General features: G+C 34.2%; 1 protein-coding gene across 1 annotated transcript in view; it reads left to right on the top strand.

The window, feature by feature from the left end:
- LOC117115761 (lysosomal alpha-mannosidase-like) overlaps positions 1 to 18,411 on the top strand; it is a gene marked incomplete in the record, with an annotated part of 24,606 nt that extends 6,195 nt beyond the window's left edge. The window contains 16 exon segments of the mRNA XM_033259690.1: positions 214 to 268; positions 603 to 642; positions 1,767 to 1,836; positions 2,278 to 2,394; positions 3,548 to 3,664; positions 5,142 to 5,271; positions 5,737 to 5,819; positions 6,165 to 6,386; positions 9,144 to 9,262; positions 10,079 to 10,180; positions 12,554 to 12,641; positions 12,991 to 13,071; positions 13,375 to 13,602; positions 14,981 to 15,130; positions 15,404 to 15,521; positions 15,822 to 18,411. Of these exon segments, the coding sequence (XP_033115581.1) occupies positions 214 to 268; positions 603 to 642; positions 1,767 to 1,836; positions 2,278 to 2,394; positions 3,548 to 3,664; positions 5,142 to 5,271; positions 5,737 to 5,819; positions 6,165 to 6,386; positions 9,144 to 9,262; positions 10,079 to 10,180; positions 12,554 to 12,641; positions 12,991 to 13,071; positions 13,375 to 13,602; positions 14,981 to 15,130; positions 15,404 to 15,521; positions 15,822 to 15,916 (1,815 nt within the window).
- Positions 18,412 to 19,060: the final 649 nt, after the last annotated feature.

Here is a 19,060-nt window from a genome sequence, read left to right as displayed (position 1 = left end):
AGATGCCCGAAAATGGCACTCTAGATTGTAACAGACATGTGTTGGCTTGGCGTGGGCCTTTTTTTATATATTTTTGACTGCCCGACAGGCTCTGTCCAATGGGGAGGGGGTGCTTGACCTGTCCGGTGGGCCCTCCGCTGACGCCGCTAGGAATGTCTGAAATATAAGGTTATTATTGCATTGTTTTAATATCATTCGAATTCATTCACATAGATTTGCAAACAATTGGAGATTCTTGGAAAATCAAAGGCCTCATCAGACATTCTCAGTAAGTTTTTGGTTTATTTTTGTAGTAACATTGGCCAAAAATTGCCAGTTAGTGAATATAATTCTGTTACTCATAGGTGGCAATCTTTAATAAGACATATATACATTGTACAAGATGTAACTTTGTACAGATTTATGACTGAAAGATATCATTGATTCTTATCGTCAATAAATTGTGGCAAATTACATAATATATATTTTTATTTCATTTACATATTTATTTTCCTGTGCAGCACTTTTAATTTTATACAATAATATATAAGATACTTTATGAGTGTTTATAAATGAAATTTAATTACATTAATACTATGTATTTATACCTTTTCTTTGCGTAGAACGAGCTATGGCTGTGGCCCAGCATCACGATGCAGTCAGGTAATAATTTTGTCAAAACATTTAAGTATTGCATTAACAAGCCAATGGGCTAGGAAAAAGAAAAGCTTGACTTTTTTTGTGTGTTTTTTGGGGTAGAGGAAAATATAATTTATTTTTTACCATGACTTGCTACAAACTTGTAAGATGTTCTAAAAGATCACTTTTCAATCTCCAATTAATTGATTTCATATATTTGGTTACAATTTTACCAACTGAAATTAAAGCTTGGTTTCCATACAGTCGCTACACGCTATTGCCGACAGTTTTTGGTGATGCTGATTGGTCGGTCAAATCTGGGAGCCTTTCCAATTGTGTCGGGGACTGCTACGCAGTACGGCGATTGGACTGAAAACACCGCAGCGACGGTGTAGCGATTATAAGAAAAGCAGGCTGTAAAGGGTATGGGGTATTTGATCATTGGCAATGAACCCGTACATCGTTGCCATTATATTATTTTTGTGAGCTGAGCAGTTGGATAAGAGGTGTTGTTGCTGCTTCTTGTGCTGGGGACACCGGTGCAAATCAGGCCAGTGTCGGATTTTAATTAGCTTCTGATTGCACGACTTCTGTCTTGAGAGTCTAAGCAGACGAGGGGCTAAGAACTGTGTTTCAGTTACATGTTGTAGTTAAGTCAGATGGCCTGCACTGTACTGCGGCTTGGTGCAGGTCCCGAAAAGGCTCAGTCCAAGATCCAATTTCCAATTTGAATGAGGACAAATAAAGAATTATTATTATTATAATGATAATTAAGACTATGTCTATAGAAATTTAAATTAGTTTGCCAGCCGATCAACCCTGATTTAAAATTTTACTGTGTTTGGGCAACACAATAATTTTTTTTTTATCCCATGATTTAGTTTGTGCCTGCAGTTATATTCATTCATTGATTTTTTGGTAAACTTGTGTAAATTCCGTGGGACAAAAGAACATAAAAAATAAATTTATTTTAAACATAAATCTGCATGAAATAAAATATTAGCATAAATATAAAATGATAATCTAATCCAGTCCAATCCAATCTTTTTATATAAAGCGTCTTTGTATTGTGAAGCACTTGGAAGCCTTGTTTGCATGACGGAATATAATTATTATTATGTATTTTTTAAATGTCAAATCTTTTTCAGTGGCACTGAGAAGCAACATGTGGCTAATGATTATGCTAAACGCCTTGCTATTGGTCGAGCCAGTTGCCAGGTGAGGAGAGCAACAATCAAATGAGTTTATAAGACATACGTACCGTAAAACCTAAAAAAAAAACCAATTGCCCTCTAATAGAAGCTCTGGACCCTCGAAAAGAAGCCCTGGTCTTCTTTTTTTTTATTTGGTCAACCTTTGGATGGGCTTCTTTTCAAGAGTAATTTTGCAAAAAAATAAAGAGGATGCTTTTTTTTTTTAAATGAATGCTGTAAATATTTGTAATTGCTACTATAAAAATGGAATTTGAAATTCTGTTTAATTTTTATAACTCACAAATCAATTATATACATTCAGATTATGTTCAGCGAAGATGTTTTTAAATTGAGCATATTTCACCTCAAACTTTAAACTTTCATCTCGCATTTTTATACAAACCGTAGCATTTAATTGAACAATAATATCTTTGGTTTAATGACAGTTATAATGTTCTTCTTTCAGGAGTTAATTGGAACCACAATTACATCGGTGGTGACGGACAAAGCTACAGTAAACCAAGCACAATATTGCGAGTACATGAACATCAGTATCTGTGGCATTACAGAATCAGAAAAACAGGTAATCTATGACATGATATTGCTGATAGTAAGATTACAGAAAAAAAAGTATATAATTTCATAACTTAGTAAAATGTTTCAAAATTTTGTCTGTTAAGCCCTTTCCACACTATCAAATTTGACAAAATCATGTCACATACCTAAATATGACAGCACATCATGACTACCTAACAGATAGGCACATCACAACTATATATGGGCATACAACAATTTTTTGTCCAAAAAAGATTATAATCTGGACAGAGCTTTATGCTGAAAAATGTTTATTCAGATTTTGTCTCATCTCCTACAAACTTGGAAGGGTGTATGGTTTGTTTGATCAGATATCTCTAAAGCTTTATCCTCACCATCAAATTTTATGTAACAAATTTGTGCAATGTGCCCGTATATGGGCATGATGTGCCTGTATATGGGCATGATGTGCCCGTGTATGGGCATGATGTGCCCGTATATGGGCATGATGTGCCCGTATATGGGCATGATGTGCCCGTATATGGGCATGATGATTTTGTCACATAAAATTTAATAGTATGGACAGAGCAACAAGCAAACGCTATCACCTAAAGTTCTATAAAAACATTTTCTGTTGGAGATCCAGGATCCTAGAATTGTAAGGCATGCACCCTACTACCACAACTTACTTATATAGGTTATTTGAAGATATAATAGTATATAACTTTATGTGTTAATAAAGACATCATTTTTGAGTCAGATATTTCGGATGTGCCGGTGCCTTTTTTCTTAACTCAACATTTTAGGAATCTTGGCAATGGGTATAGGTTATAAAGTCAAAGTAAGCTGATACTTTTTTTGAAACCTTGTTTCGCAAACTTATTTTTTGAAAGATCATCAAAGAAGGAAAAAAGTACATAATTAACTTTCATTTTTTTCTGAAATTTCAATTTTTTTTTTGTAGTGGCAGGTGAGCTAATTGGCCAAAAATGAAATTTTTATTTTTATCATTATTGGCGGGTGGCAAGTTTGCTAAACAAATTATAAAAACAGTCGCCTTAATTGGAATATAGTGGTCATTAACTTCATTTGCTGTTCTTTCTGCTTATTAAGATGTTTATCAATAGAGATTGTGATATCTCTAATATGCAGCTTATGTTTTAAGCATATGATAAATTCATGTTAGTATTGTTTTCTTGCAGTTTATTGTAACAATTTACAATCCAATTGCACGTCCTGTCAACAGCTATGCCAGCATTGCAGTTGATGGTAGTGCCTATGCGGTAACAGACAATAATATGACCAGCATTAAAAGTCAGGTAAGATAATTGTGTATTTTTGACTTGAAGTTTAATCCAAATAAACAGCAGAATTATAATTTATTTATGCTGCAATGTAGCAGGAGACCCTTTAAACATTTTTTTATAGCCTGCATCTCGTGTAATATTTTGTCTTGTGTGAATCTGGGTTGGTACTCCTCAACGCCCCTAAAAGGAGCAAAGTGAAGAGGGCTGGTGGCGCTGTAGCTTCTGTAATATGCAGGGTTCCCAAGTCTCCCGGAACTCGCTGGAGTCTCCCGGAAATCGGAACAGCTTCCCGCACTTCCGCAAACGAGCAGGAATCTCCCGGAAATTAACCCATCTCTGGGAATTTTTACATGTTTTTACAATATTATTGATATTCTCAAGAAAGTCAGTGCCGATAGGTATCAGTTTGTGCAGCAAAATAAAATTAAATGTGTTAAGATGTTAAAAAAGCTCATTAACCAGGTCACTGGCAGATAGTTAAGATGTTAAGAAAGCTCATTAACCAGGTCACTGGCAGATAGTTAAGATGTTAAGAAAGCTCATTAACCAGGTCACTGGCAGATAGTTAAGATGTTAAAAAAGCTCATTAACCAGCTCTCTGGCAGATAGTTAAGATGTTAAGAAAGCTCATTAACCAGCTCACTGGCAGATAGTTAAGATGTTAAGAAAGCTCATTAACCAGATCAGTGGCAGATAGTTAAGATGTTAAGAAAGCTCATTAACCAGGTCAGTGGCAGATAAAGGGCGTGCGGAAAGCCGGCCCGTGCCGCTAAACATTTCAAAATTTTTAAATAGGGTAGAAAAGAAAGTTATATTCAAATTTAAGTCTGGCAGGGCCATTTCTGGCCATCTGGAGCAGGTGCCATAATTAAATTTTCCTGCCTCAGCACCAACCATGGTGGGGCTGAGGTGCTCTAGACACTGTCTCCCCCCCCCCCACCTTTCACCTTGTCGCTGCAGATCTCCCGAAAATGACTTCTTCCAACATTTCATTATGCAAAACTTTATGTTTGTTTTTTTATGTTATGTAATTCAGATGACCTGAATATGTTTCAAATACCAAACTATAATTTTATTCACAAAAATCGATCAGATAGAAGAGGGAGCACTATATATATCCTCAAATATTGCTTACCAAAACAGAGATGACCTATCATTGCTCTTGACAAATGCCGAATTCTTTCTTCTTTCTTTATCGATATTAGAACCTGAAAACAGTTAATTGTATCACTCACAATATATTACTAGATAAATTGCAGCCTTACAGCTGTTGTTCACACTGAATAAATTCAGTTCAATCTAAAAGTCATTGACTTGTAAAAAGTCATTTTTCTTTGAATATCTTAAATTTTCTCCTGCTGAAGGTCAATATTATGTTTCTCTTTCATGGGATCACACCAGTAATTATTTCAATTATTGCCTCCTGCCATGATGTAAATTATCAACTGAATTCAATTTGTTACACTTTGATGTTTCTTAATCCTTGCAGCTATTTGATGTGACGGCAGAGACTAAGCGAGTTCGTGGAAGCCGCAAGGGTTCTAGCAAAGTGCTTGTTTTCCCGTACACGGTGCCTGCGCTGGGATTGTCAACTTACCATGTGTCAGCTCAAAATCATTGTAAGATTGACCTTTGACCACCAGAAGAAAGTGTTATTTTTTAAAATTATCCATTATTCATATTTTAAAATATAAATATAATGATACAAGGATTAATATATTAAGAATAAACAAATAAAGCTCTAGGTTACAATTTAAAAGACATTAAATTATACAAGAGGAAGAAGCAAAGATTAAATAGATAGGAAAAAGCAATCAAAACTGAACAAGCACTCGTAAAAAACAATTAGACAATTTTGCTCTGTTATATGTTGGAAATTATTATTATTAGGATTACTGTGAAACTAACGTTGATTGAAATTTCTAGTTCATTGTATATCAGCTTCTTTCATTGACTCTGTAAACCTACTTAATATCAACTCTGTTTTAAAGTTGTATCCATTATTTATCCTCTTTAAGGGCGGGTAAATGTAATTTTTAGAATGATTTGCATGTTCTTGAATCATTTTACTATTTGTACTACAGTGACAGCAATGCAAACTAAAGGTGTTAGCAAGTACACGATGGCCCAGATGCCCAACAGTGGTGATATAATCATTAGCAACAAGGTAACACTAACAGTTCAACATACACTTTGACACTCAATTCATATGTACAACAACCTGTAAGATTTCATAACAGTGATCGCTCTGTGTGAAAGCATTTTCATGTAGTGAATAGCTTGGTGGTTAAGATGCTTGCCTTCTAATCCCAGGGTCCTGGGTTCAAGTCCTGTGACAGCAGATTTTTTCCCACTACTAAAACAACTCCATTCCCTAAGCCTCATTATTATTTTTAGTTACAGTATTATGGTATAATTGGCCCAAACAGCAATATCAACAATGGTAATATCATATGATGATGATAATACTACTTTTTTTTCCTAATAATTTCTGTTTTAAAAATTGTCACAGATTTTGAGTGTAACATTTGACGGTGTTAGTGGCATTTTGAAGTCCATGGCAAATGTAGCGCAGAACATGTCATTAAAAGTAAATCAGTCGTTCTACTGGTATAACGCAAGCACCGGGAATGACGTCAGCGGCCAGGTATCGGGGGCCTACATTTTCCGTCCAAATAAGACAACACCCATCCCACTTTTCAATGGAAAATCTGTGTCCTTGACTGTCATAAAGGTGAAGTTTGCTCTTTTTTTATTATAATGAAAATGATATGAATGACATAAAGTATATTATAAGTCAATCGTGACGTCATCACTGTAACTCCCAATGTTATTTGCCTATTCCCCAGTGTCCACTAATTTTTCTATTAGTGGACGCTTGGCTTGATTTTTTTTAGGTTCGTGTGCAAAAAAAAAATTCGTTTTTTCGTCACCGCGAATACATCGCGCAGCGCGATCAAAATTGAATATTACTTTCGTAAAACAAGCTTAATTAGAACCCGAAGAAAGTTACTTCAAATTCAATATTAAGTATGAACAATTAAGGAATTCATTGAATCAATGGACCCTCATAAACACAACAAACTGAACGTTTAATAGGAATATTCTAGACCTATTTTAAAGACCCAGGGATCAAATTTAGACGTAGGCCTACGGCCAGGCAGCAGGCCGCCCTAATACTACTAGGCCGTAGCCTAGCCTAGTTATGAAATCATCGCACAATTTTACCTGTCTGCCTGCACCGACCTAAAAGGACGTCAGTGACTGTATTCTCCCTCGAATGCTGTTGTTCAAATGTTTATTTCTTATATAGACGAAAATCTATCAAAATAGCATTACAAACAACTTCTTTCTTACACAACACAAATTACAATAGTTATTCATCGTATCCGTGTACTGCTGATGTGCAGTTAATTAAACACGTACTGCAGGAGCAAAAATCAGTATACGCACAGATAAATATAAATATGCACACGTATACTGATCATATCACCATAGCAACTGATGACTGCTACAGCAGTTGGTTATAAAAAACTAAAATTAAAAGACGGCGATTGACTTATAAAGCAATTAGTAGAGCATGCATCATACGCTAAATGGAAAATTATTATACTTAGGTTAGATTTAATGCATTCAAAAATTTCCTTTGGGCTATGCAGGCCCTTAGGAAATTTTTTCAAGCATTAAATCTAACCTAAGTATCATAATTTTCCTATAGTGTACTATGCGGAGCTCTACTAATTGCTTATTGAGATTAGTTTAATGTGCTGTATTAATAAATCCTTTGGTAGAAATATACAAGTAAAGCATATATAAACACAGTAGTATAAAATATATAATAATATATTATTGTTGAATCAATAGAGCTTGCACATTCATTATTATAATAGTAGAAGTATGCACGCCGGTAAGTAAAGTATAACTAATGTTCAATTAAAATATAGTAATGTATGGTATATTAATGTATGAATTGAAAATGTTGCACTGTGTACTAGGTCTACTGATAGCTTAAAAAGTGATCTATAAGTAATATTTAGTTTATATAATTGAATTTTAAATTGTTGAAAAGATAAGCCAAACCAATCATGCATCGCTAAAACTGATTTTTAATTATTAACACAGGGTTATAGGTGTAACAGGGTTATAGGTGGAAAAAATTACACCTATACATGTTTCTCCTGACGCAAATCCAGTTATTGTCTATTATTCCATCACGACAATAACAATTATTATTAACACAGGGTTAAATATTAAAATCAGAGATATAAAATGGTAAAAGAGTCATTTAAATTCGACAATTCGTTATGATTTTGCAGGAATTTAAACATACAGCGTTTTTAAGAACAATATTTGAGAAATCAGACTTTAAAGTTTATGATTTTGGGGATTTCTCAGACAGAAACCATCACCAAATCATTAAAAATTGTTGTTTTAACATTGAAAATTGGGGAAATAACAGCATAGTATAATATATAGATGTATAAATGTGAATTTACTGCAATAAAATAGATTTTAAAAATGTTGACATTCTAGAATGTTTTGGCCATTATCTCTGAAATAGGATTTGCAAAGATTGACTGGTTTGGCTTGTCTTTGCCTGGACAATTAGGGAATGTTGTACTCTCTATTTGATCCATAGATTGCTCTAGAAGTACAGGTAAATTACCTAGTCACAGGAAATTAATTTTTGTATTTATATGGAAAACAATAAGAGATGCATATCAATTAAGAAACAATGCCAGCAGTCTTGTTGATTTTGAAGATTAATTTAGTTTTAGTTATGTCTAATGAATGTTGATTGCAACTACTATTTATAATAAGTCAGTTGTGACGTCATCACTGTCAACTAATTTATTGATCACTGAGCACCTAGTCACCGCAATTACAGATGTAGGTTGATTATAAACTGAAATTGATAAAAAGGAGTGCATTTGTAATTAAAATTTGAATACAGGCCATATAAACTTCTTTTAACGAAGCTATACCGACCAACAACTGTAACCAGAGAGCAGCTTAGCTCAGTTGGCTAATCTGGTGGTAGCCACTGTGCGTGTACTGAACCATGGAGATTTTTAGGTCCCCTGTTCAATTCCCATCGCTGCCTCTCCTTGTATTTCAGCTGGAGGGCTGAAATACATGTTATAATAGCGCACCATCTTTGAGAGGAGACGTTTAAGCCGTTGGTAACGTGTGCATTGATGGCCCTTGTGCATGTTCGGAAAAGAGTAGGGGATTGTCTCCCGGCGTACTGCCCAATCACCACCAGAAGGACCCCACTGGAAATAAGTCTTCTTTCAGACTTACAGGGAGATTACCTAGTCACAGGCAATTAATTTGTGTATTTATACAAAAAACAATAAGAGATTCATATCAAAGAAATAAATATCCTTGCTAATTGTGATGGATTGATTTAGTTTAATTGTTTCTAATGAATGTGGATTACAACCACTATTCGTGGATCAACAATTTATGTCTTGTTAATTTTGTACAGGGTGAAATTGTTCAAGAGGTTCACCAGCAGTTCCAACCATGGCTAAGTCAAGTGGTCAGGCTTCGGGAAGGCCAGGATTACGCCGAGTTTGAGTGGACTGTGGGACCAATCCCGATCAAGTAAGGCTCCCGATCAAGTAATTCATCAAAACTTGTATTTTTCATTTCCCCAGGCTAATTATTCGGTCTAATTACAGTATAAAACCTCAAATAATTCCAAAGGTTACACTCAATAAGTTTTACAGATGTTTCTAATCAAGTATTTCTAAAATTAGATGCTCAAGGAAATTTATTATTCAGTAAACTTATTATCATAGGCACAGATTCAAAGTAATTTAGTTTATTCCTTTTTTTTCAATTCATTTTCATTTATTGGTATAAAAAACACACAAAAGGCAACATAGAAATGTTTGAATTTAGAATATAAATGGAAGAAAAATTCAAGACATCAAATGAAATAAATGTATAAACTAAAACATCAACATTTAAAAAAGGATCATGAATATGACTTACATTAAAAATACAAGAATTATAACATAAAATGCATTACAGGCAAGTAATTCAATCTATGTACAATTGTCATTAAAATTTAAAAGTATTACTTACTGTATATCTAATTGCTCAAAAATATACATTATTCTAAAAATATACTCATCTATCAAAATACAATTTATTGCAACAAACGTATGTACAATCAAATTTAGAATTTAGAATTATTGCTACGTCTAATTGCTATAAAAAAATATATTTTTGAACCAAAATAAAGTGAAATAATACATTTTTATAGCATGTATACAATAAAATAATGACAGCTTCCTTTACAGTAATTCATTAAATTGTGTCGCCATTGTGTGCTACACAAGTTAATTAATGGTATAAAATTGTACTTTAATAGACTTTTCTTTTCCACTCATTTTGAATAATATATTTTTGCAGTGATGGCTTTGGTAAGGAAATTATAAGTCGTTTTGATTCTGAAATAGAATCTTCCAATGTCTTCTACACAGATGCCAATGGACGACAAATGATCAAAAGAAAGTAAGATAACGATATAACATAAATAAGTTAATAAAATTAATCAATATTACCAATGTAATATGTATATTTTATAACTAGGGATTTTTTACAAGAAAATGGATCTGTAATTAGTTAAGCGTAAGCCTAGGTCTTGTAATCATTCTCCATTGCTGCAGGATTGGTTTTTTTCCCTGCCTGTTCACACAGGGTGGTTTGACCACCTTCTTAGTAGCATTGTAGCCTGTTTCTCACGAGAGACCTAGTATCCGAATCGGGAGCTAACCGTTAGCGCTAACCATTAGCACCTGCGTGAGAATGCCCGATCGGTTAGCGCTAACCGTTAGTGGTATCCGGAATCAGCTAATGGTTAGCAAGCGCTATCGGTTAGCAAGTGAGCATGTTTCTATCATCAACCAATCACACGTACGCGTTTACAATTTCCAGTTTCTTATTGGCCAGTAATTCAATCATCATATTCTTGGTATCCGGATCGGGATTTTCTCATATGGATGCACGGCAGCTGTTAGCTGCCGTGTGAGAACATAGCCTTAGTTTGTTATGCTAATGAGTTCAAGCATTGTCAATTTTCTTATATTTCTCATTCGTTATACAATGAATCCGGCGTGGAGACTCTCATATCAAAAAGAGAACCAACCACACACTTGTAAACTGCCTTTCTGATCATGTAAATAAGAATATAGATTGATAAAACTAAATTACTAGCAAGCACAAATATTTTAAAATGAAAAAAAAAAACAAAAAAAAAATGTTGATATTAAAAACAAGTCTTGAAAGTCTTAAGTCTTAAAAAGCAATTTCAACGTTTACATACAGTAATTAGCAAAAGATTGTATCTGTTGTCTGCTGCTGCTATAGCAAATGTCTAGCGGCACTATCCGCTGCGTGGTGCTCTATTTGTAACTAGCCACTGCTCAGATTAGACCGTTTGATGTTCCTCAGTAAAAAGTTGCGAGAGGTTGGTGGAGCTGTTTCAAAATACACCTGATAAAATGGTGTATAGGTATAATTATAAAACTTGACATTGGCCATATGCGACCATGCCTATCTGCACAGTGGTAAAATCCTACTTAACGAAAATAACCAGACGAATAGAAAACTGGTAAATACTTGACAAAAAAAAATGGCTGTGTAGTTACCCCGATTTTTATTTATGCATTGCTTTATTAGATTTAAGGGGGCAGGGTTTTTATAGATCGGGGTCCCTGAAAGTCGGGGGCCCAGGTTCAACGGACCTGCTGAGCCTGCGATAATAACGCCACTGGTTCTACACCTGTTTTCTTTAAACTCTATCAGTGCCTAGTCCTCCCTCATCTTCAGAACTGTTGTGAGGTATCCCTATCGAAAATCTCAGACCCAAATGATTGAGCAAATTCAGGTAGGGTTTTCCCAGTTGATTTTACATCAACGTATCCTTGAACAGTTGTATGATCGAAGACCAGGCACTCTTGTTATTATGACCACTGTGTCGTTAACTGAATCAAGTATACAAAATACTAAATGCACCATCTGCGCTGCATAGTAATGTTGAAAGGTCAAACACAGTTCAGGCAGTGTGTATGCTTGTAATAAGTGTAATCAGAATAATCACGCATAGAAGTAAGTAACTAATGTAATCAAGAATATTCACCTATATAGTATTGCACATGTATATTTAATGACTTGTGATTCACATGATGAGCGGGATTGTGCTTTAGAAGAATTTAGGCTGATTAAAAGCTTTTGAGTAGGCCTAGACCTAATGATAACCCACAGTTGTCGTACCGTGAACTACTTGATTGTGATCACTGATGATGTTTTTTAGAATAATTTCGTTGTTCATTTCAATTGATTTATATATAATTTAACAGTGTTAACAGCTATCTTATTAAACTTCCCAATAATTGAATGTGAAAAAAAAAATACAATAAGAATTATATTTGGTTTTATAATAGTTCAAACAATTGTGAAATAGAACATGAATCCAGAAATATAATAATATAAAAGTTTAAATAAAATTTAAAAAATATGAACACATTAAATATATCTGACGCATGATAGCATAATGTCTGCTGATATAATATACGCCCAAAAATAACCTCTGAGGCGTTTTGGGTGATCAATTTTTTCTTTTTCTTTCTTTTTTTTTTTTTCCTTTTTCTTTCCAAAAGGGGGCCGCCCCCCCCCCCAAATCTGCCCTAATAACCCTTCAAAATTGAATTACCTCGAGATCTTTGGTCATGAATCATTATGACTAAGTTTGAGAAGTTTCTGATGAAGACTGTAGCCTGTAGGCTGTTCACAGACAAACACACAAACAAACAAATAAGTAAACAGGGGCGAAAACATAACCTCCTTGGCGGAGGTAATTAATGTCTAGATCTTGTTTTCTGAAAGGTTAAACCATCGAGACACATGGACATACAACAATACGGAACCTGTGGCCGGAAATTACTATCCAGTTAATAGCAGGATATATATCAAGGTACTTACCTGTTTGAAAATATAGTTTTCATTCAAATAGTTATCTATACAGAGCTGCTTTAATTACTACACTGAAGGTAATTATCATTTATCAAAGTGGTTACAGGTATTATATGCTAGTTACCTGTTCAGGTACATATGCACAGTGGCGTATATAGGAGGTGCACGCCTCCCCCTCCCCACCCCCAAAAAAAATTACTCGTGCCTCCCAACATGAGTTATTACTCCCCTCCCCAGAAATCACATTCAAGTAGTTAAAAATCACCCGCCACTGCATATGCATCAATAATGGCAAATTTATCACTCTGGTACAATGCAAATTAAATATATAATATGTTGTTTACCTGCAGGATACCAGGTCACAACTTACGGTGCTAACTGATCGAAGCCAAGGGGGTAGTTCTCTGACGAATGGATCTTTGGAACTCATGGTACGATATGGCATGTTTAACAAATGGGAAAAAATTTCAATTGGTGTAAAACCAGTGAAGCAAGCTAAAAGTTCTTCCTTGAAATGTTCATTGGTGGTAGTGGATGTTCAGCACTCATCATTGAAAATAAATTTAATTGAAAAACATATTTTTAAAAACATATGGCCTTATCAACCACATTGCCTTGAAGAAATTAGACTAATTAATTATAAATTCAAATATATACTGTTATTTATTTAATTGATAATTTGTATAATTGATAAATATGTTTAAATTATTATTATCATCATCTAACTGTTTTAGGTCCATCGAAGGTTACTGTATGATGACTATCGAGGGGTCGGTGAACCTCTAAATGAAACTGGACAATTCGGTGATGGTTTGATGGTGCGCGGTAAGCATTGCGTACAGCTTTCTAAGCCTTCTGTGGCAGGGAAAATGCACAGAAGCCTTGGGGAAAGACTCTACATGGCTCCTATAGTGATGTTCATACCTGCTGGAGCTGATGGGCTTAAAGAACCAAGGTTAAAAGTGAGTTGTGATCCTGTTTTTTGTAATATTTTCTGCAAGAAACTAAGAAAAATGATATCTGATTCTGTTTGCAAACACAACCTAAACAATGTATTAATATGATAGAGAACAAGACATAATATTTAAACCATAGTACCATAGAGAAAATAGAACTATATGTTTAAACATAGACAATTACAATAAAGCACTTCACAAATGGAAAAAAAAAAGATTGGTATGACGTTCCTTCAAAATTGTTTTTTATTATCAAGAAAATATAGTACACTTAATCGCTTTGGTTTGAGCAGTAGAACCCGTTGTTAGGGCTGTACTGATCTTGTCACTTTGACAGGAGACAAGTGCCTTGCAGCACAGTTGTTAATAATCAGTTTGTGGAATATGTTTTCTGGTTTGAATAATATGTCAAGGCGTATCTTTGCTTGTGCCTTAAGAGACATCACTCTATTATTACCAACACTTTAATTAGTAGAGGACGGGTTTGGAGCAATGAATGCAACTCTGCTTCTCAACCTTGAGGTCGGAGCTTTAATCCCTTGCTGTACATTTTGTTTGTGACCTTGGGCAAAGCATTTTACCGAACGGTTGTCTCTCTCCACCCAGGAGTACAAGTGGGTACCTGGTAGGTTCAAACACAACATGCACTGATTACAGCTTCAACATGAGTATGTGTTCCATATGTGCTTGGTCCAATGGCCGGGGTAATAATGTTAAGCGTATAGAAATCTCTACAATATGTGCTCTATAAATCGACCATCATTATTATTATTATTATTATTATTATTATTATTATTATTATTATTATTATTATTATTATTATTATTATTATTATTATCTTGTTTTTTAAGCCATTGGTTTGGAATACATATTGACCTTAAAATTGCAAAAAAGGCAATTATTTGCATAGGGATCCACTACATGAACTAACGTGAAGCGAACATAGTTACCTATCATCATAATGTAAGAAATTACCTATCATCACAAAAGAAAACACAGCCCAAGTTCACAAATTGAGGATGAAAACAAAACTAAAAAAATATAAGAAATCTAGCTCAGAATTAAAATAAAGAGAAAAGATGGGATTTGAGCCGAGACTTAAAGACAGTCTTAGGGTAGTTAGTTCCAAAGCTTCGGTGCAGCAACAATGAAGGAATGATCACCACAAGTTTTATGTGATCAATAGGACAGTTATATAATGGTAGATTAAGATGAGTTAGACCTATAAGTGTGTGAGTGCAAACAGTGCAATTAGATTGGAGATGTAGTTGGGGATGAATTATGGAGTGACTTGTAATTGTATACAAATAACAAGATCTTAAAGTCAAGATGTTATGAAACACATTGGTACAAATACTGTTATCAATTTGTATTTTTTTTGCAGGATTCAATGTTAGAGCACCCTCTCCCAGAAAATGTTCATTTACTTACCTTGGAGAAATGGAGTGATGACACGGTGCTGCTGCGATTAGAACATCAATACGAGAAAACAGATGATGCAGATTTATCAAAGAATGTTACTGTTTCACTAAAGGTGGTTATTGCTTCAATTAATAGGTCTTAAAGCCAACTCAACCAGGGTTATATGACGCAACTCAACAATACAAAGTTATTTTTGTCTGTATGAAAGCAGACACAAAGGTCTGTGGTGGTGACAGTCACATCACTTGTTTGATGTTCAAAGACTGTTCTTGATGATAAATTGTGTTAGGCTGTGATGCTGCCCGAGTTTCCCTTTACTGTTGAAATAGTTGTCTAATGCTTTTTAATTTCATACATTTACAATGATTGTATATGTTTACTGTAGGGTTTGTTTGTGACATTCGACATTCAAAGTGTACAGGAGGTGACTTTAAGTGCTAACCAGGTATTATCGGAGGCTAAGAGATTGCAGTGGAATACAGCCAACGGATTTGTGCCAACAGGTAAATTAAACTGTCTTGTCTTGCCATATTCTTTCCTTTTGTTGAGAATTGGAGATATGAAACTCAACTCAACAACAGTCCATCATGGACATATCTATTTACCTTTATGGTTGATCCAAGTTGTAATGTTATATTCCATGATCTTCTCTGCTTTGTCTGCAAGTCTTATGTTCTATAAGAGATCTCTGTAATCTCTCTTTTGAAATGTCCAAAATATTTAACCACAAACTTTAATGAGGTGAATGATTTGCTGTGTATTGTGATATTAATGCAATTTCTTTGTTTCTTCAAAATCTACAGATTCTAAACCCCCACCAGTTTCACCGGTTACATTAGATGTCACATTGACCCCTATGCAAATTCGGACATTCCTGGCCAAGGTCAAAATGCATTGACGTGTGTATACCTGAGTAAAAACTAACTATTAAATGCGTTCCTAAAGTTTGATGAACGATTTTTTCAAGTAGATAAACTCTTAATTTCAACGCTTAAGTTTGTCAGTCAAATATTTTTATATAAATATATAAATAAATAATATAAACATTTATGTAGCTCTCAATCATTAAGGTGCATTAAAATGTTGTATTGTGTTGAGATCAAGAGTTTATTACTTGTAGTCATTACATTATCAATACAAATTTTTGTTGTTGTTGAATACCAATTTTTTAAAAGTAAAACTAGTACTTTCTTTGTTAAATGATGAACCTCAATTTTCATGAGAAAATATTTTGCCAAAATTTATATTAAACTTCTAAAGCAGGCTATGAAATAGCTTTGAAGTGCAGCCTCCCATTTGAGACCCTTCTAATTTTAAGACCCCTCTAGTTCAAGACCACTTTTTGAGAGAACCAAATAACAGTATTTAAGGTAGAGGTAGGAAATAACCCGTGACTTGCAGTCTTAACTTTCTTCTCCCCAAGGGGACACATCATGTCCAATCAGCTGCCAAGTGGCGCACTTTGGTCTGTCCACGACGGGCTGAATGAACCAGTGCACCGTGGTAACCCTCAACTCTTCTCGAAGGATGTACAGGGTTCTTTAAAGTGCACACAAGCCAATTGCGTACACTGGGCCTACGGTTTAGAGTCCTTATCCAAGTAGACTTCTTCTGCCACCAAAATCATAGGCAAGTGTGCCGTTCAAACCAGCGTCAATATTATGGCTACAGGTTGCAGCGGTAATTCGTCTCAATCTATTAACATTAAGCAAACCCTCTATGAAGAGACAGCACCCTAATACCACGCAAAACTTTTAGGTCCCAAATGTGATCTTGAATTGAAGGTTGAATTGCATATATACTATGAACTCTGAATGGGCTTTCATTTGTATTGTAGAAGCTGTTTTTTAGGTAAACTTATTTAAAAAATCACTGGTAGAACTGTAATGAAATAAATTTAATAAGTCAGTCATTAGAGAGCTATGGTTTATTTTATTTTAGTGAAGAAATTATTGACTTTTCAAAATTCAATTTATTCAACAAAAATAAACATAGATTTTTAAGTATGTTTTGTGGTGAATACAAACAAATTGATAAGAAAAATTTGAACAATAAAGGAAGTTGGTTTAATCTGATGGCCAACATGAATTTTACAAAATCCAAAATTCCATAACAAGCTAAATAAATTGAAATGGAAAAATATTTCAATGCATTAAAGTGTTTTTCTATTTCATGTAACATGACTACGTATATTAATCACTTAAAATATCAAAGATAACACTCATTCATCATGTTGCACATAGACACAAGCAATAAGATGTAAACTGTGCATAGTTGTACCATCATTACGTGGCTTCAAAATTTGCCAACAGGGGTCAGAGTCATAAGGGGCTGCTTAGGACTTCCAGACAGGGCTCCAGATTAAAACACTTGATTGGGTTACACGTTGACTGCCAATCATTTTTTCCGAGTTCCGTCTCTTATGCCTTAACCTATTTAGACCAGTGTATGTGTCCCATGATAAGATACATTCTGATGACAAATTTTCTACTGGGCATAAACAAAAATGATTATGATGTAATAATGTGGTTGAAAAATTAATTATTATCCTTCTCAGTCATTTATAACACTGAAAAAATATTGCATTGATGAAAGTGAAAAAGTTACTGTAGACCTATTGTGAATTAAACATTAAACTACTGTGCATGGAAAAAACATGTATAATTGTATTATTGTCCATTTTGGGGATACTGTATATTTATGTGTTTTCAGTAGAACACTATTAAGGGGACACCTTCAGGATTTAAAAAAATTGTCCCCTTATGGTGTTCCCTGAATAGGGGTTGGCCGTAGTGTTAATAGATACACTTCCTCTCATTTACTGCCCAAAAATGTGTCCTCTTGATAGGGTTATCAACTTAATATGGTTTTGTCAAAGAAGGGGTTCTACTGTATTTTTATTCTCTTTCAGTATGGTAGCCCTCTCAGTGATAAACATCGTTCTTCCGAAGGCCCCAACAACATGTTAAATTGATTTGTACTTTTTTACCATTTCATTTGTACTCATTCTTGAACCCACTTGACAAATTGCAAGATTTTGAACCTCTGTAACGCAGCTTCTTTATATATATTTATGTGTACGAAATTCTAGAGATTGAAATATTTTGGACTTAATCTAAAATCAGTGTCAAAAGTAATGCTTTGGAATTGCCTTTTTTGAATTCAACAATCACTGATGATTGATTGATTGATTAATTTATTGGTTACTTGATTAGTTGGTGTATTGATTGATAGGTATAAGTACTTGATTGATTTTTTGATAAGTTTAAATGGATGGATGCTTCATTAAACCAAATTTACCAACAAAAGTTTTCGAAACACTGAAACGCAGCTGCTTAGTGTATTTATATGTACGAATTTTAGAGAATAAAATATTTCGGATTCAATCTAAAATCAGTGCCATGTGTAATGATTTAGAATGCCATTTTTAATTCAACAATCGATTTAATGATTGATTGATTGATTAATTTATTGGTTAATTAATTAGTTGGTGTATTGATTGATGGGTGTAAGTACTTGATTAATTCATCGATCAGTTTTAGTGGATGGTTGACTAATTGTTTGATTGATTGATTGATTGATTAGGTGATTGATTGATCAGGTGATTGATTGATTGATTGAATTATTGACAGATTGTGGTAGACTGACTGACTGAATAATGTAATTGAATGATAGATTGAGTTGTTGATTGATTGATTCAGTTTGCCTGATTGATTATTGCTTATTGAATAATTCACTGATTGGTTGGTTGACTGAAAGTTTGTTAATTTATTGAATAAGTTATTGATTGATTACTTGATTGATTGATTAATTTGTTGATTGATTGACAAGGGATCGGTTGGTTGAATTAATTAAACAATTGCTTGAATGAATAAATGGCTGATTGCTTGGTTGAATAAATCAATGAAAGCTGATTGATTGATTGATCGATTGTTTGATGGATGGATGTATTGGTAGACTAACTTGGTGATTGATAGATTAACTGGTTAACTGGCTGACTAATTGATTGATTGATTGATTGATTGATTGATTGATCAACTGA

The sequence above is a fragment of the Anneissia japonica genome, unplaced genomic scaffold (genome assembly GCF_011630105.1).
Source record: "Anneissia japonica isolate Jap-2015-1 unplaced genomic scaffold, ASM1163010v1 scaffold287962_len325480_cov183, whole genome shotgun sequence".
In the NCBI taxonomy this organism is placed as follows: domain Eukaryota; kingdom Metazoa; phylum Echinodermata; class Crinoidea; order Comatulida; family Comatulidae; genus Anneissia; species Anneissia japonica.
The sequence above is the reverse complement of the archived record's forward strand: the minus strand, read 5'-3'. Positions and strand labels throughout refer to the sequence as shown.